The sequence below is a fragment of the Mustela lutreola genome, chromosome 3 (genome assembly GCF_030435805.1).
Source record: "Mustela lutreola isolate mMusLut2 chromosome 3, mMusLut2.pri, whole genome shotgun sequence".
Lineage (NCBI taxonomy): Eukaryota > Metazoa > Chordata > Mammalia > Carnivora > Mustelidae > Mustela > Mustela lutreola.
Genome location: NC_081292.1, coordinates 99,164,664 through 99,184,756, shown reverse-complemented (window position 1 = coordinate 99,184,756; position 20,093 = coordinate 99,164,664). Strand labels below are relative to the sequence as shown.

Here is a 20,093-nt window from a genome sequence, read left to right as displayed (position 1 = left end):
TCCTGGTCCCCTCCACATTCTCCCACACCAGTGTCACCCAGCAATTTGGTTTCTCCAGATAACAGGAGAAAAAGTGAGCCAACCATCAAATGCACCAGCCCCCAGGAAAGTAGTAGGTACCTAAGTTCAGGTATCTTTCCTGAAAAGTCCTGGTTGATGTCACCCACCAGCCCTCATGCCCAGCAGGCTGGGATCAGCTGCACTCTTCCTTCCAGTTCTGCCTGTTGCCTGGCATATGGAAGGCAAGGCATGCCTTGCAAACCCATGAGTCCCAAGCCCCGGAGCCCTAGGCCTGGTGTTCATTGGGAAGATTTCCACTACACTGGCAGGAGCAGTGCCATCTCCATGGTTTCTCTTGGAAGCTACATTGATGTGAATAACAGTCCAGAGGCTTCTGAAAGGCCCAAGAACCCCAAGGCCCCGGCAAGCCTCCTACTTTCTCTGCAGACACGAAGCCAGGATGACCAGAAGGAAGAGAGTGGGAAAAGAGGCTGGCATCACCATGGTCTGAGGCACCCTCACTCAGGAACCTTCCTCGAAGTGAGGTGAGTTACCTGTGACTAGCACCAACTTGTTTATTTACCTCTAAATGCAAGAGGAGGGAACCACATAGGAGATTTTCCTAAGAGAGGGGAAAGGTGAAGCAGGAAGGCCAATCTGCCTTGCATTGGAGACTGTACCATTTAACACTCCCAGAGTGCCTTCATCAACATAGTGTGTGACCAACTTCTGAGAATTTGCCAAACTAATGAGTAGGAAGTGACATTTCACTATAATTTTGTGCTTCTAGGCTTTATTTTCCTTGTATAAATCCAGCCATTTAAATTCCCTTTTCTATCAATTGTCTATTCTTCTATCAGATGTGTGTTGCAGACTTTTTCCTATCAGCCTTCATCATTCCCCACTGTGAAATTTTTTAAAAAAGAAATTCTCTTTTGTTGTCTTCTAATATTCTTAATGTGTTTATTTTTTAAAATTTAGGTCTAATACCATTGAGCTTATTTCAGTATAAAGAGATAGTTATTGGGTCTTCTGAATTTCCTAATAAAATAAAATGGCCTCTCCCCAAAGCTAAGACCCGAAACAGGGTAACATGTGTTGGGTCGGGCACAAGAAAGGGTAACAAGGCTTGGGTTTTCTCATGAGTCACTGCTCTCAGGAGGAGGTAGGTTTTTTGAAATTCCAGAAAGAATACCCTTGGGGCTGTGAAAGAAAACCTCCCTATCCCTTATCCACCCCTGCATCTGTGTGCCCCTGCCCCTCCACTCCTTTAGAAAAATGGTATTATGTCTCCCTTGTGCCCAGCACTGTGCTGGTACAAAAGGACCTCAAGTTCAACGTTAGTCTCCAGACAGAGCCAGGCAGTGCACACCCAGCTACACACTGCCTGCTGGTTCCTGGTGAGCCCCTCCCCTGAGCGACCCATCTGTCTGGAACCAGTAATGCTGGGCTGGGTCTGTGCTCTCCCTCCTGCCTACGTCAGCCATCCAGGTACTCCTGTGGGTCTCCTGTCTCAGAACACATGCATTTTTCCTGTGTTCATTTATTTGCTGCTCTCTTGTCTTTCTACATGTTCTGATGTGCACACATATTAGGCTGTCCCTCTCCTCCCATAAGATGTGAAAGACAAAAAGAAATAGTAGCTGACATGGGTCACCCACTTCATGCCTGTCTCTTTTCTGGGCACCTTCCAGGTGTTTGCCTCAGGTCCACTACATCTGCTCTTTCCCTTATATAACACCTGGGCAGACTGTGTGGGTCTTAACAAGCAGGGATGTGATAGCAAAGTGCCCGGGAAATGACTAGGCATGAAGTGGGTGTTAGATAAATGTTAGTTCCTGTACCTTTTTGTCTTTCACATCATACTGGAGGAAAGGGAAGGCCTAGTGGGCTTGCACGTAAGAACATGTAGGAAGGGGCTTTTCTGGGTGGCTCAGTTGGTTATGCGGCTGCCTTTGGCTCAGGTCATGATCTCAGGGTCCTGGGATGGAGTACCACTTGCTCAGCGGGGTGTCTGCTTCTCCTTCTGCCCCTCCCCCTGCTTATGCTCTCTCTGTCTCTCTCTCTCAAATAAATAAATAAAATTTGAAAGAAAGGAAGGAAGAAAAAAAGAAGGAAAGAAAGGAAATAAATAAATGTAGGTAGACAAGGGAGCAGCAGATACCTGAACACAGGAATGGAAAGGGGAGGAATGCTTTCAAGTTTGCTCTAGCTGAAGCTCCTGAGCAATCATGGAACAAGAACCTTAATTTGGAGATATGAAGGCTCCCTTTTGTGGCTGCTCCTCAGAGAGCAGGCAATGATTGTAGGAGTAATTAGCAAGGAATTCAGTCACCATTCCCATTTATTCCTTCCACAGTGCATTTAAAGAACAAGGGTTCTTTTATTCCAGTACCCTAAGACAACCATGGGGTTTTTTTATGGCAAAGTTCAACCGTAATGTTTTTATTTTTTATCTTATTTTATTTTATTTTTTCAGTGTTCCAGGATTCATTGTTTATGCACCATACCCAGTGCTACATGCGGTACATCCCCTCCTTAATACCCACTACCAGGTTCACCCATTTATTTCTCAGAGTCCACAGTATCTCATGCTTTGCTAAGACAACCATTCTTAATATTTTAAGTTTTCTTCCAGCTTCTTTTCTGTAAGTATGTTTTATATATTTATGATGTTTGCAATAATGCCCTCTATAGTCTTTAATTTTCTATGAATTTGCATCCTGCACTTTGTTTCTTTAAAACTCCTTTAAGTTAAGAAATTCAGAGGTCATACAGAAAAGCATAATGCACAAATGTGTAGATAATATATTCTTGTAAAACAAAAACCAAGTAAGCACCACAAGAAACACTATACCACCCCATCCCTTCCTGTAGTGCCCTCTCTTCTCTATGACACTAACCACTGCCAACCTTTATGGTACTCACTCCCTTGCCTTTCATTATAACTTTACTACTTAACTTTGCACCACCAAACCACATAGTTTATTTTTGCCTGTTTTTGAGCTTTACTTAAATAAAAACTTATTTGATTTCCTTTAAACCTATTCATTCTATTGTCTGCCTTCTTTTGCTCTAATTTTGTTAAGACTCATTCTTATCCTGTGTATCTAACGTTCTTTCATTTTTTCGTTATAGAGAATTACTTTGAATCAGCATATTACACTGTGCTTATTAGTGAGCTATTGCTAGACTTTGGGGCTTTCTCCAGTTGCATCTGTTGTGAACAGGGCTGCTAGGATCATTTGTGCCCAGGTGCCTACTGTTCCTGCACATGCATTTCTCCCCAGTGCATTCAGAGGAGTGAGATGGCTGGCTCATTGGGGGATGCAGATCTTCAGCTTTACTAGATACTGTCAAATATTTTCCCAAAGTGATTTGCCAATTTATACTCCTTCTTTGAGATTTCTTTTGCTCCATATTATTATTAACATTTGTTTGGTATTATCAGTCTTGTTAATATTAGCCATTCTCCTAGGTACGGGTAGAGGTTGTCTCCTTGTGGTTTTAATTGGCATTTCCTCTATATCTATACTTATATGGCAATTTGGATATCCTCTCTGGGGACCTGTCTGACCTAATCTCTTGCACTATTTGTCTGTGAGGTTGCCTTTTTCTTACTAATGGTATATATTCTAGATACAATCCCATTATTGATTAAATATGACACAAATATCATTTCCCACTCCATGGCTTGTCTTTTTCCTTCTATAATGATATCTTTTGATGAACAGAAGTTCTTAATTTTGATGTTTTCATGTATATCCACATTTTCTCGACCCCAAATTTAGGGGATTGATAGAATCCCCTAAAAAACTTTTTAATTAAAGATTTTTATTTATTTATTTATTTGACAGAGAGAAAGAGAAAGAGCATGAGAGGGGAGAAGGTCAGAGGGAGAAGCAGACTCCTTGCTGATCAGGGAGCCCAATGCGGAACTCTATGTGGTACTTCGGAATCACGACCTGAGCCAAAGGCAGTCGCTTAACCAACTGAGCCAGCCAGGTGCCCTCCCCTAAATAACTTTTTTTTTTTTATGTTTTTTTTAATATAATTTTTTATTTTTTATAAACATATATTTTTATCCCCAGGGGTACAGGTCTGTGAATCACCAGGTTTACACACTTCACAGCACTCACCAAAACACATACCCTCCCCAATGTCCATAATACCACCCCCTTCTCCCAAACCCCCTCCCCCCAACAACCCTCAGTTTGTTTTGTGAGATTAAGAGTCACTTATGGTTTGTCTCCCTCCCAATCCCATCTGCTTTCATTTATTCTTCTCGTACCCACTTAAGCCCCCATGTTGCATCACCACTTCCTCATATCAGGGAGATCATATGATAGTTGTCTTTCTCCGCTTGACTTATTTCGCTAAGCATGATACGCTCTAGTTCCATCCATGTTGTCACAAATGGCAAGATTTCATTTCTTTTGATGGCTGCATAGTATTCCATTGTATATATATACCACATCTTCTTGATCCATTCATCTGTTGATGGACATCTAGGTTCTTTCCATAGTTTGGCTATTGTGGACATTGCTGCTATAAACATTCGGGTGCACGTGCCCCTTTGGATCACTACGTTTGTATCTTTAGGGTAAATGCCCAATAGTGCAATTGCTGGGTCATAGGGCAGTTCTATTTTCAACATTTTGAGGAACCTCCATGCTGTTTTCCAGAGAGGTTGCACCAGCTTGCATTCCCACCAACAGTGTAGGAGGGTTCCCCTTTCTCCGCATCCTAGCCAGCATCTGTCATTTCCTGACTTGTTGATTTTAGCCATTCTGACTGGTGTGAGGTGATATCTCATTGTGGTTTTGATTTGTATTTCCCTGATGCCGAGTGATATGGAGCACTTTTTCATGTTTCTGTTGGCCATCTGGATGTCTTCTTTGCAGAAATGTCTGCTCATGTCCTCTGCCCATTTCTTGATTGGATTATTTGTTCTTTGGGTGTTGAGTTTGCTAAGTTCTTTATAGATTCTGGACACTAGTCCTTTATCTGATATGTTGTTTGCAAATATCTTCTCCCATTCTGTCAGTTGTCTTTTGATTTTGTGAACTGTTTCCTTTGCTGTGCAAAAGCTTTTGATCTTGATGAAATCCCAATAGTTCATTTTTGCCCTTGCTTCCCTTGCCTTTGGCGTTGTTCCTAGGAAGATGTTGCTGCGGCTGAGGTCAAAGAGGTTGCTGCCTGTGTTCTCCTCAAGGATTTTGATGGATTCCTTTCGCACATTGAGGTCCTTCATCCATTTTGAGTCTATTTTTGTGTGTGGTGTAAGGAAATGGTCCAATTTCATTTTTCTGCATGTGGCTGTCCAATTTTCCCAACACCATTTATTGAAGAGGCTGTCTTTTTTCCATTGGACATTCTTTCCTGCTTTGTCGAAGATTAGTTGACCATAGAGTTGAGAGTCTATTTCTGGGCTCTCTATTCTGTTCCATTGATCTATGGGTCTGTTTTTGTGCCAGTACCATGCTGTCTTGATGATGACAGCTTTGTAATAGAGCTTGAAGTCCGGGATTGTGATGCCACCAACGTTGGCTTTCTTTTTCAATATCCCTTTAGCTATTCGAGGTCTTTTCTGGTTCCATATAAATTTTAGAATTATTTGTTCCATTTCTTTGAAAAAGATGGATGGTACTTTGATAGGAATTGCATTAAATGTGTAGATTGCTTTAGGTAGCATAGACATTTTCACAATATTTATTCTTCCAATCCAGGAACATGGAACATTTTTCCATTTCTCTGTGTCTTCCTCAATTTCTTTCATGAGTACTTTATAGTTTTCTGAGTATAGATTCTGTGTCTCTTTGGTTAGGTTTATTCCTAGGTATCTTATGGTTTTGGGTGCAATTGTAAATGGGATTGACTCCTTAATTTCCCTTTCTTCTGTCTTGCTGTTGGTGTAGAGAAATGCAACTGATTTCTGTGCATTGATTTTATATCCTGACACTTTACTGAATTCCTGTATAAGTTCTAGCAGTTTTGGAGTGGAGTCTTTTGGGTTTTCCACATATAGTATCATATCATCTGCGAAGAGTGATAATTTGACTTCTTCTTTGCCGATTTGGATGCCTTTAATTTCCTTTTGTTGTCTGATTGCTGAGGCTAGGACCTCTAGTACAATGTTGAATAGCAGTGGTGATAATGGACATCCCTGCCGTGTTCCTGACCTTAGTGGAAAAGCTTTCAGTTTTTCTCCATTGAGAATGATATTTGCGGTGGGTTTTTCATAGATGGCTTTGATGATATTGAGGTATGTGCCCTCTATCCCTACACTTTGAAGAGTTTTGATCAGGAAGGGATGCTGTACTTTGTCAAATGCTTTTTCAGCATCTATTGAGAGTATCATATGGTTCTTGTTCTTACTTTTATTGATGTGTTGTATCACATTGACTGATTTGCGGATGTTGAACCAACCTTGCAGCCCTGGAATAAATCCCACTTGGTCGTGGTGAATAATCTTTTTAATGTACTGTTGAATCCTATTGGCTAGTATTTTGTTGAGTATTTTCGCATCTGTGTTCATCAAGGATATCGGTCTATAGCTCTCTTTTTTGGTGGGATCCTTGTCTGGTTTGGGGATCAAGGTGATGCTGGCCTCATAAAATGAGTTTGGAAGTTTTCCTTCCATTTCTATTTTTTGGAACAGTTTGAGGAGAATAGGAATTAGTTCTTCTTTAAATGTTTGGTAGAATTCCCCCGGGAAGCCGTCTGGCCCTGGGCTTTTGTTTGTTTGGAGATATTTAATGACTGTTTCAATCTCCTTATTGGTTATGGGTCTGTTCAGGCTTTCTATTTCTTCCTGGTTCAGTTGTGGTAGTTTATATGTTTCTAGGAATGCATCCATTTCTTCCAGATTGTCAAATTTATTGCCATAGAGTTGCTCATAGTATGTTCTTTTTTTTTTTTTTTTTTTTTAAAGATTTATTTATTTATTTGACAGAGAGAGAGATCACAAGTAGGCAGAGAGGCAGCCAGAGAGAGGAAGGGAAGCAGGCTCCCTGCTGAGCAGAGAGCCCGATGTGGGACTCGATCCCAGGACCCTGAGATCATGACCTGAGCCGAAGGCAGCGGCTTAACCCACTGAGCCACCCAGGCGCCCCTCATAGTATGTTCTTATAATAGTTTGTATTTCTTTGGTGTTAGTTGTGATCTCTCCTCTTTCATTCATGATTTTATTTATTTGGGTCCTTTCTCTTTTCTTTTTGATAAGTCTGGCCAGGGGTTTATCAATTTTATTAATTCTTTCAAAGAACCAGCTCCTACTTTCGTTGATTTGTTCTATTGTTTTTTTGGTTTCTATTTCATTGATTTCTGCTCTGATCTTTATGATTTCTCTTCTCCTGCTAGGCTTAGGGTTTCTTTCTTGTTCTTTCTCCAGCTCCTTTAGGTGTAGGGTTAGATTGTGTACCTGAGACCTTTCTTGTTTCTTGAGAAAGGCTTGTACCGCTATATATTTTCCTCTCAGGACTGCCTTTGTTGTGTCCCACAGATTTTGAACCGTTGTATTTTCATTATCATTTGTTTCCATGATTTTTTTCAATTCTTCTTTAATTTCCCGGTTGACCCATTCATTCTTTAGAAGGATGCTGTTTAGTCTCCATGTATTTTGGTTCTTTTCAAACTTCCTTTTGTGGTTGAGTTCTAGCTTTAGAGCATTGTGGTCTGAAAATATGCAGGGAATGATCCCAATCTTTTGATACCAGTTGAGTCCTGATTTAGGACCCAGGATGTGATCTATTCTGGAGAATGTTCCATGTGCACTAGAGAAGAATGTGTATTCTGTTGCTTTGGGATGAAATGTTCTGAATATATCTGTAATGTCCATCTGGTCCAGTGTGTCGTTTAAGGACTCTATTTCCTTGCTGATCTTTTGCTTGGATGATCTGTTCATTTCAGTGAGGGGAGTGTTAAGTTCCCCTACTATTATTGTATTATTGTTGATGTGTTTCTTTGATTTTGTTATTAATTGGTTTATATAGTTGGCTGCTCCCACGTTGGGGGCATAGATATTTAAAATTGTTAAATCTTCTTATTGGATAGACCCTTTGAGTATGATATAGTGTCCTTCCTCATCTCTTATTATAGTCTGTGGCTTAAAATCTAATTGATCTGATATAAGGATTGCCACTCCTGCTTTCTTCTGATGTCCATTAGCATGGTAAATTCTTTTCCACCCCCTCACTTTAAATCTGGAGGTGTCTTCGGGTTTAAAATGAGTTTCTTGGAGGCAACATATAGATGGGTTTTGTTTTTTTATCCATTCTGATACCCTGTGTCTTTTGACAGGGGCATTTAGCCCATTAACATTCAGGGTAACTATTGAGAGATATGAATTTAGTGCCATTGTTTTGCCTGTAAGGTGACTGTTACTGTATATGGTCTCTGTTCCTTTCTGATCTACCACTTGTAGGCTCTCTCTTTGCTTAGAGGACCCCTTTCAAGATTTCCTGTAGAGCTGGTTTGGTGTTTGCAAATTCTTTCAGTTGTTGTTTGTCCTGAAAGCTTTTAATCTCTCCTTCTATTTTCAATGATAGCCTAGCTGGATATAGTATTCTGGGCTGCATGTTTTTCTCATTTAGTGCTCTGAAAATATCATGCCAGCTCTTTCTGGCCTGCCAGGTCTCTGTGGATAAGTCAGCTGCCAATCTAATATTTTTACCATTGTATGTTACAGACTTCTTTTCCCGGGCTGCTTTCAGGATTTTCTCTTTGTCACTGAGACTTGTAAATTTTACTATTAGGTGACGGGGTGTGGGCCTATTCTTATTGATTTTGAGGGGTGTTCTCTGACCTCCTGAATTTTGATGCTCGTTCCCTTTGCCATATTGGGGAAATTCTCCCCAATAATTCTCTCTAGTATACCTTCTGCTCCCCTCTCTCTTTCTTCTTCTTCTGGAATCCCAATTATTCTAATGTTGTTTCGTCTTATGGTGTCACTTATCTCTCGAATTCTCCCCTCGTGGTCCAGTATCTGTTTGTCCCTCTTTTGCTCAGCTTCTTTATTCTCTGTCATTTGGTCTTCTATATCACTAATCCTTTCTTCTGCCTCATTTATCCTAGCAGTGAGAGCCTCCATTTTTGATTGCACCTCATTAATAGCTTTTTTGATTTCAACTTGGTTAGATTTTAGTTCTTTTATTTCTCCAGAAAGGGCTTTTATATCTCTCGAGAGCGTTTCTCTAATATCTTCCATGCCTTTTTCGAGCCCGGCTAGAACCTTGAGAATTGTCATTCTGAAGTCTAGATCTGACATATTACCAATGTCTGTATTGATTAGGTCCCTAGCCTTCGGTACTGCCTCTTGTTCTTTTTTTTGTGTTGAATTTTTCCGTCTTGTCATTTTGTCCAGAGAAGAGTATATGAGGGGGCAAGTAAAATACTAAAAGGGTGGCAACAACCCCAGGAAAATATGCTTTAACCAAATTAGAAGAGATCCCAAATCGTGAGGGGGGAGAAAGGGGATAAAAAGAGGTTCAAAAAGGAAGAAAGAAAAAAAAGAAAAAAAAAAGAAAAAGAAAAGAAAAGAATTTTTAAAAAAAAGAAAACACCTAAGAAAAATATAAAAAAGAAAAAATATATGTATTAGATAAACTAGTAAAAAATCGTTAAAAAAGAAAAAGGTAACAGTTAAAAAAAAATTTTACCTGAAGGCGAGAAAAAAAAACAAAAAATGAAAAAGAAAAAAATTAAATTAACCGCAAGACTAAGAAAAATCACAGGGCAAAAGCCATGAGTTCCGTGCTTTGCTTTCTCCTCCTCTAGAATTCTGCTGCTCTCCTTGGTATTGAAACCGCACTCTTTGGTAGGTGAACTTGGTCTCGGCTGGATTTCTTGGTTGATCTTCTGGGGGAGGGGCCTGTTGTAGTGATTCTCAAGTGTCTTTGCCCCAGGCGGAATTGCTCCGCCCTTACCCGGGGCCGGGGTGAGTAATCCGCTTGGGTTTGCTTTCAGGAGCTTTTGTTCCCTGAGCGCTTTCTGTAGAGTTCCGGAGGACGGGAATACAAATGGCGGCCTCCTGGTCTCCGGCCCGGAGGAGCCGAGAGCCCAGGGCCGCACTCCTCAGTGCGCGCTCAGAGAACCGCGCCCAGTTACTCCCGTCTGCCTGACCTCCGGCCGCGCTCCGAGCTCACCGAGCCTGCGACCGGTTCAAGGTCACCCCGAGCTGCGAGCTTACTGTTGGCTCTGTCTGTGTAGCCGGCTTTCCCGTTCCAATACCCGCAAGCTCTGCGACACTCAGACACCCCCGATCCTTCTGTGACCCTGCGGGACCTGAGGCCACGCTGACCCCGTGTGGGCTTTGCCCCGGGTAGCCTCTGGAGCGACGTCCCTCAGCGGAACAGACTTTTAAAAGTCCTGATTTTGTGCGCGGTTGCTCCGCCGCTTGCCGGGAGCCGGCCCCTCCCCCCGGGGTCTATCTTCCCGTCGCTTTGGATTCACTTCTCCGCCGGTCCTACCTTTCAGAAAGTGGTTGTTTTCTGTTTCCAGAATTGCTGTTCTTCTTCTCTTCGATCTGCCGATGGATTTTCAGGTGTTTGCAATCTTTAGATAAGCTATCTAGCTGATCTCCGGCTAGCTGAAGTAGTCTCGGCCTGCTACTTCTCCGCCATCTTGACTCCCTCCCCTAAATAACTTTTAACAAAGATTTCCTAGTCTTATTTTTTTCTTACATTTAGATTTATGAGATGGCTAAAACTGGCTTTTGTGTTCTGTTGGTTGGTTTTTCTGTCTTTGTGCCAGTTCAGTGTCTCATCAGTGTAGCTATATAGGAAGTGTTGCTGTCTAGCTGGTCAGATCCTCCCACCTGGTTCTCCTTCAATATGAACACTTTTTGAGTGCCAGCCATTCATCAGGCAATATTCTAAGTGCTATGAATACAATGTGGAAGAATATATAAAGATCTCTGTCCTCAAAGGAGGCATGGTGGGAGTAAATAAATAATTGAGCAAATAAGATTATTTCAGATATTGAAGAGACTATAAAAAACAAAAATGTAATTAAAAAATTGGAAAAGCTAATAGGATAGAGATTTGGGCGCTATGAGAGTCAGGCTCCCTTAGCTTGCAGGTTTGGAGTCTAAGGAGTTGAGCCAAGCTTTGGGTGATGAGAAACCAGAAAATGAGGACTCTCAGGGCCAGTCCAACATTTCAGTGACATGGAAGACTCTCCTTGCTGAGAGACTGCCATATAATCGAGCTCCCCACAATGTTACCTCATACATGGGACAGCACAGCATGTTTGTATAACGGAAAACAAAAGGAGGCAACATTTGGGTATGAAAAGTGCCACTTAGACTGGAGGAGTCAAGATGGCGGAGAAGTAGCAAGCTGAGACTGCTTCAGCTAGCCGGAGATCAGCTAGATAGCTTATCTAAAGATTGCAAACACCTGAAAATCCATCGGCAGATCGAAGAGAAGAAGAACAGCAATTCTGGAAACAGAAAAACAACCACTTTCTGAAAGGTAGGACCGGCGGAGAAGTGAATCCAAAGCGACGGGAAGATAGACCCCGGGGGGAGGGGCCGGCTCCCGGCAAGCAGCGGAGCAACCGCGCACAAAATCAGGACTTTTAAAAGTCTGTTCCGCGGAGGGACATCGCTCCAGAGGCTAAACCGGGGCGAAGCCCACGCGGGGTCAGCGTGGCCTCAGGTCCCGCAGGGTCACAGAAGGATCGGGGGTGTCTGAGTGTCGCAGAGCTTGCGGGTATTGGAACGGGAAAGCCGGCTACAGAGACAGAGCCGACAGTAAGCTCGCAGCTCCGTGTTACCTTGAACCGGTTGCAGGCTCGGTGAGCTCGGAGCGCGGCCGGAGGTCAGGCAGACGGGAGTAACTGGGCGCTGTTCTCTGAGGGCGCACTGAGGAGTGGGGCCCTGGGCTCTCGGCTCCTCCGGGCCGGAGACCAGGAGGCCGCCATTTGTATTCCCGTCCTCTGGAACTCTACGGAAAGCGCTCAGGGAACAAAAGCTCCTGAAAGCAAACCCGAGCGGATTACTCACCCCGGCCCCGGGTAAGGGCGGTGTAATTCCGCCTGGGGCAAAGACACTTGAGAATCACTACACCAGGCCCCTCCCCCAGAAGATCAACAAGAAATCCAGCCGAGACCAAGTTCACCTACCAAGGAGTGCGGTTTCAATACCAAGGAGAGCAGCAGAATTCCAGAGGAGGAGAAAGCCAAGCACGGAACTCATGGCTTTTTTCCTGTGATTTTTTTTAGTCTTGCAGTTAATTTAATTTTTTCTTTTTCATTTTTTTTTTTTCTCGCCTTCGGGTAAAATTTTTTTTTTTTTTAACTGTTACCTTTTTCTTTTTTAACGATTTTTTACTAGTTTATCTAATATATATATATATTTTTTTACATTTTTCTTAGGTGTTTTCTTTTTTAAAAAAAATTCTTTTCTTTTTTTTTTTTTTTTCTTTTTTCTTTCTTCCTTTTTGAACCTCTTTTTATCCCCTTTCTCCCCACTCACGATTTTGGATCTCTTCTAATTTGGCTAAAGCATATTTTCCTGGGGTTGTTGCCACCCTTTTAGTATTTTACTTGCCCCTTCATTTACTCTTATCTGGACAAAATGACAAGACGTAAAAATTCACCACAAAAAAAAGAACAAGAGGCAGTACCGAAGGCTAGGGACCTAATCAATACAGACATCGGTAATATGTCAGATCTAGAGTTCAGAATGACAATTCTCAAGGTTCTAGCCGGGCTCGAAAAAGGCATGGAAGATATTAGAGAAACCCTCTCGAGAGATATAAAAGCCCTTTCTGGAGAAATAAAAGAACTAAAATCTAACCAAGTTGAAATCAAAAAAGCTATTAATGAGGTGCAATCAAAAATGGAGGCTCTCACTGCTAGGATAAATGAGGCAGAAGAAAGAATTAGTGATATAGAAGACCAAATGACAGAGAATAAAGAAGCTGATCAAAAGAGGGACAAACAGCTACTGGACCACGAGGGGAGAATTCGAGAAATAAGTGACACCATAAGACGAAACAACATTAGAATAATTGGGATTCCAGAAGAAGAAGAAAGTGAGAGGGGAGCAGAAGGTATACTGGAGAGAATTATTGGGGAGAATTTCCCCAATATGGCAAAGGGAACAAGCATCAAAATTCAGGAGGTTCAGAGAATGCCCCTCAAAATAAATAAGAATAGGCCCACACCCCGTCACATAATAGTAAAATTTACAAGTCTCAATGACAAAGAGAAAATCCTGAAAGCAGCCCGGGAAAAGAAGTCTGTAACATACAATGGTAAAAATATTAGATTGGCAGCTGACTTATCCACAGAGACCTGGCAGGCCAGAAAGAGCTGGCATGATATTTTCAGAGCACTAAACGAGAAAAACATGCAGCCAAGAATACTATATCCAGCTAGGCTATCATTGAAAATAGAAGGAGAGATTAAAAGCTTCCAGGACAAACAACAACTGAAAGAATTTGCAAATACCAAACCAGCTCTACAGGAAATATTGAAAGGGGTCCTCTAAGCAAAGAGAGAGCCTACAAGTGGTAGATCAGAAAGGAACAGAGACCATATACAGTAACAGTCACCTTACAGGCAATACAATGGCACTAAATTCATATCTCTCAATAGTTACCCTGAATGTGAATGGGCTAAATGCCCCTGTCAAAAGACACAGGGTATCAGAATGGATAAAAAAACAAAACCCATCTATATGTTGCCTCCAAGAAACACATTTTAAGCCCGAAGACACCTCCAGATTTAAAGTGAGGGGGTGGAAAAGAATTTACCATGCTAATGGACATCAGAAGAAAGCAGGAGTGGCAATCCTTATATCAGATCAATTAGATTTTAAGCCAAAGACTGTAATAAGAGATGAGGAAGGACACTATATCATACTCAAAGGGTCTGTCCAACAAGAAGATTTAACAATTTTAAATATCTATGCCCCCAACGTGGGAGCAGCCAACTATATAAACCAATTAATAACAAAATCAAAGAAACACATAAACAACAATACAATAATAGTAGGGGACTTTAATATTCCCCTCACTGAAATGGACAGGTCATCCAAGCAAAAGATCAGCAAGGAAATAAAGGCCTTAAATGACACACTGGACCAGATGGACATCACAGATATATTCAGAATATTTCATCCCAAAGCAACAGAATACACATTCTTCTCTAGTGCACATGGAACATTCTCCAGAATAGATCACATCCTCGGTCCTAAATCAGGACTCAACCGGTATCAAAAGATTGGGATCATTCCCTGCATATTTTCAGACCACAATGCTCTAAAGCTAGAACTCAACCACAAAAGGAAGTTTGGAAAGAACCCAAATACATGGAGACTAAACAGTATCCTTCTAAAGAATGAATGGGTCAACCGGGAAATTAAAGAAGAATTGAAAAAAATCATGGAAACAAATGATAATGAAAATACAACGGTTCAAAATCTGTGGGACACAACAAAGGCAGTCCTGAGAGGAAAATATATAGCGGTACAAGCCTTTCTCAAGAAACAAGAAAGGTCTCAGGTACACAACCTAACCCTACACCTAAAGGAGCTGGAGAAAGAACAAGAAAGAAACCCTAAGCCCAGCAGGAGAAGAGAAATCATAAAGATCAGAGCAGAACTCAATGAAATAGAAACCAAAAAAACAATAGAACAAATCAACGAAACTAGGAGCTGGTTCTTTGAAAGAATTAATAAAATTGATAAACCCCTGGCCCGACTTATCAAAAAGAAAAGAGAAAGGACCCAAATAAATAAAATCATGAATGAAAGAGGAGAGATCACAACTAACACCAAGGAAATACAAACTATTATAAGAACATACTATGAGCAACTCTACGGCAATAAATTTGACAATCTGGAAGAAATGGATGCATTCCTAGAAACATATAAACTACCACAACTGAACCATGAAGAAATAGAAAGCCTGAACAGACCCATAACCAGTAAGGAGATTGAAACAGTCATTAAAATCTCCAAACAAACAAAAGCCCAGGGCCAGACGGCTTCCCGGGGGAATTCTACCAAACATTTAAAGAAGAACTAATTCCTATTCTCCTGAAACTGTTCCAAAAAATAGAAATGGAAGGAAAACTTCCAAACTCATTTTATGAGGCCAGCATCACCTTGATCCCAAAACCAGACAAGGATCCCACCAAAAAAGAGAGCTATAGACCGATATCCTTGATGAACACAGATGCGAAAATACTCAACAAAATACTAGCCAATCGGATTCAACAGTACATTAAAAAGATTATTCACCACGACCAAGTGGGATTTATTCCAGGGCTGCAAGGTTGGTTCAACATCCGCAAATCAGTCAATGTGATACAACACATCAATAAAAGTAAGAACAAGAACCATATGATACTCTCAATAGATGCTGAAAAAGCATTTGACAAAGTACAACATCCCTTCCTGATCAAAACTCTTCAAAGTGTAGGGATAGAGGGCACATACCTCAATATCATCAAAGCCATCTATGAAAAACCCACCGCAAATATCATTCTCAATGGAGAAAAACTGAAAGCTTTTCCGCTAAGGTCAGGAACACGGCAGGGATGTCCATTATCACCACTGCTATTCAACATCGTACTAGAGGTCCTAGCCTCAGCAATCAGACAACAAAAGGAAATTAAAGGCATCCAAATCGGCAAAGAAGAAGTCAAATTATCACTCTTCGCAGATGATATGATACTATATGTGGAAAACCCAAAAGACTCCACTCCAAAACTGCTAGAACTTATACAGGAATTCAGTAAAGTGTCAGGATATAAAATCAATGCACAGAAATCAGTTGCATTTCTCTACACCAACAGCAAGACAGAAGAAAGAGATATTAAGGAGTCAATCCCATTTACAATTGCATCCAAAACCATAAGATACCTAGGAATAAACCTAACCAAAGAGACACAGAATCTATACTCAGAAAACTATAAAGTACTCATGAAAGAAATTGAGGAAGACACAAAGAAATGGAAAAATGTTCCATGCTCCTGGATTGGAAGAATAAATATTGTGAAAATGTCTATGCTACCTAAAGCAATCTACACATTTAATGCAATTCCTATCAAAGTACCATCCATCTTTTTCAAAGAAATGGAACAAATAATTCTAAAATTTATATGGAACCAGAAAAGACCTCGAATAGCCAAAGGGATATTGAAAAAGAAAGCCAACGTTGGTGGCATCACAATTCCGGACTTCAAGCTCTATTACAAAGCTGTCATCATCAAGACAGCATGGTACTGGCACAAAAACAGACACATAGATCAATGGAACAGAATAGAGAGCCCAGAAATAGACCCTCAACTCTATGGTCAACTAATCTTCGACAAAGCAGGAAAGAATGTCCAATGGAAAAAAGACAGCCTTTTCAATAAATGGTGCTGGGAAAATTGGACAGCCACATGCAGAAAAATGAAATTGGACCATTTCCTTACACCACACACAAAAATAGACTCAAAATGGATGAAGGACCTCAATGTACGAAAGGAATCCATCAAAATCCTTGAGGAGAACACGGGCAGCAACCTCTTCGACCTCTGCCGCAGCAACATCTTCCTAGGAACAACGCAAAAGGCAAGGGAAGCAAGGGAAAAAATGAACTACTGGGATTTCATCAAGATCAAAAGCTTTTGCACAGCAAAGGAAACAGTTAACAAAATCAAAAGACAACTGACAGAATGGGAGAAGATATTTGCAAACGACATATCAGATAAAGGACTAGTGTCCAGAATCTATAAAGAACTTAGCAAACTCAACACCCAAAGAACAAATAATCCAATCAAGAAGTGGGCAGAAGACATGAACAGACATTTCTGCAAAGAAGACATCCAGATGGCGAACAGACACATGAAAAAGTGCTCCATATCACTCGGCATCAGGGAAATACAAATCAAAACCACAATGAGATATCACCTCACACCAGTCAGAATGGCTAAAATCAACAAGTCAGGAAATGACAGATGCTGGCGAGGATGCGGAGAAAGGGGAACCCTCCTACACTGTTGGTGGGAATGCAAGCTGGTGCAGCCACTCTGGAAAACAGCATGGAGGTTCCTCAAAATGTTGAAAATAGAACTGCCCTATGACCCAGCAATTGCACTATTGGGTATTTACCCTAAAGATACAAATGTAGTGATCCAAAGGGACACATGCACCCGAATGTTTATAGCAGCAATGTCCACAATAGCCAAACTATGGAAAGAACCTAGATGTCCATCAACAGATGAATGGATCAAGAAGATGTGGTATATATACACAATGGAATACTATGCAGCCATCAAAAGAAATGAAATCTTGCCATTTGCAACAACATGGATGGAACTAGAGCGTATCATGCTTAGCGAAATAAGTCAAGCAGAGAAAGACAACTATCATATGATCTCCCTGATATGAGGAAGTGGTGATGCAACATGGAGGCTTAAGTGGGTAGAAGAATAAATGAAACAAGATGGGATTGGGAGGGAGACAAACCATAAGTGACTCTTAATCTCACAAAACAAACTGAGGGTTGCCGGGGGGAGGGGGTTGGGGAGAAGGGGGTGGGATTATGGACATTGGGGAGGGTATGTGATTTGGTGAGTGCTGTGAAGTGTGTAAACCTGGTGATTCACAGACCTGGGGATAAAAATATATGTATATAAAAAATATATGTTTATAAAAAATAAAAAATTTAAAAAAAAAAAGTGCCACTTACATGTAGACATTTCTTCCATTTTTAATTAAAGTTTCGGGGCAAAGAATCTATGATTCCAGGCAAGCAAGCTTTGCATCTTATCTATAAACTAATTTGTGCACACATGGGCTTGCACTCCTGGCTAAGGGGATTTAAGGAAGAAGACCAAGATCAAGAGGGAGCAAGATGAGAAAGAACTGTGGATGGATGAGAGAAATGGAGAAAAGCTATAAGTTTTGAACAACTGTGCATTCTTGATTCCCACTCTGTTACTTCCTAACCATGATCCTTGCTGTAAGACCTCACTGGGGCTCTGTTTCCTTATTTGTAAGGGTCAGACAAGGTAATCTCTTGGGCCTCTGCTAGGTAGAATATCAACTTTCTGAATGAATTCTGGAGAGTTTTCCTGACCTTCCCCATGGTCTTCTCTGACTTTGAAAGCAAGGATCCAAAGTATGGTTTCTACTGAGAGATTTTAAATGAGCTGGGTAGGAGGGAATACATTGTGAACATTTTCTAACCTTTCTGATGGGAATGTAAAATAGTATAGCCACTCTGGAAAAAAAAAAAAGTCTGGTGATTTCTATTTAAACCTAACCTGGGCTTAACATATGACCCAGCAATTACCCTCGTGCACATTTATCTCAGGGAATTGAAACTTAGTTTACACATGAACCTACAAATAAATGTTCATAGCAGCTTTATTCATAATTACCCCAAACTAAAACAACCTAGATGTCCTTCTACAGGGGAATGATTAACAAACTGTGCTACATTCCTAAAAATTTGAACCATTGATGTATGCAACAACTTTGATGGATTTCAAGGGAATTATTCTGAATGAAAAGAAAAGCCAGTAGAAAAATGTAATGTACTGTAGGAATCCATTTATATAACATTCCTAAAATGAAAGAAAAAAAAATATGGAGATGAAGAACAGATTGGCTCGGGCAAGACGGCAGAGAGGTAGGAGAGGGTGTTACAACTGGTCCCCTAAAGTGAGCTGATTATATACCACAGCGCCCTTAAAACCCATGAAATCAGCTTGAGATGTAGGATTATACACTTCTGGATCTCTGCCAGGGCAGAAGACACTAGTGGTGAGAAACGTTTCAGGGTACGCCTTGCCTGGATCACAGTTGATACATTCGCTACACATCCCCTCTGCCATCTCTCACCAAAATGAGTAGGAGTAAGAATGCCCAACAGAGGAAAAATTCAGAGACTGTGCCCTCTCCAGCAGAGCTGATGGATATGGACATAAACAGTATGTCAGAAAGGGAATACAGGGTAACAGTTACGGAGGCAATGGCTAGTTTGGAGAAAACCATTAACGACAACATGGAATCGATTAGGGCAGAACGGGAAGCCACCAGGGAAGAAGTTGAAAATGCTCTCAATGAGTTTCAATCTAATATAAATTCTTTAACAGCTAGGTTAACTGAAGCAGAAGATAGAATTAGTGATCCAGAGGACAAACTGATAGAGAAAAAAGATCTGGAGGAGGCCTGGAACAAACAGCTTAGAAACCATGAAAACAGAATTAGGGAAATAAATGATGCCATGAAACATTGCAATGTCACAATTATTAGAATCCCTGAGGGGGAGGAGAAAGAAAGAACATTAGAAGATATAGTTGAATAAATTCTTCATGAAAATTTTCCCAGTCTGGCAAATGTAACCAGCATTTGTGTCCTAGAGGCAGAAAGGCCTCCCCCCAAGATCATAGAATCTAGAAAGATCTCCATACAACTGATTGTGAAGCTGATGAATCATAATATTAGATAGGAGCTCTTGAGAGCAGCTAAGAGGAAGAGATTCCTTATGTACAGAGGAAGGCCTATGAGAATAACACCAGACCTGTCCACAGAAACCTGGAAAGCCAGAAAGGGCTGGCAAGACATATCCAGGGCACTAAATGAGAAGAACATGCAGCCAAGAATACTTTATCCAGCAAGACTGACTTTCAAATGGATGGAGAGATAAAGAGCTTCCAAGACCAGGAAGGTTTAAGAGTATGTGACCACCAAGTTGGCACAAGAAATATTAAGGGGGCTTCTATAAAAGAAGAAAGAACCCAAGAGTGTCATAAAACAGAAATTTATGGAGACAATTCTATAGAAACAAGGACTTCACAGGCAACATGATGTCAATAAAAATGTATCTCTCAATAATCAATCTCAATGTGAATAGCCTAAATGCTCCCATAAAATGGCACAGGGTTGCAAATTGGATAAAACGACAAGACCCGTCCATGTGTTGTCTACAACAGACCCATTTTGAACCTAAGGCTACATCCAGACTGAAAGTGGAGAGAAGCATCTTTCATGCCAGTGGGCCTCAAAAGAAAGAAAAGAGTAGCTATTCTCATATCAGATAAATTAGATTTTAAACTAAAGACTGTAGCCAGAGATAAAGGAC

At 41.0% G+C, this 20,093-nt stretch overlaps 1 protein-coding gene across 1 annotated transcript in view; it reads left to right on the top strand.

Annotated features, from left to right (window-relative positions):
• The window catches only part of LOC131826886 (uncharacterized), a 166,614-nt gene that overhangs the window by 96,829 nt on the left and 49,692 nt on the right, over nt 1–20,093 (top strand). The window contains 1 exon segment of the mRNA XM_059166544.1: nt 2–545. Within this exon segment, the coding sequence (XP_059022527.1) occupies nt 2–545 (544 nt within the window).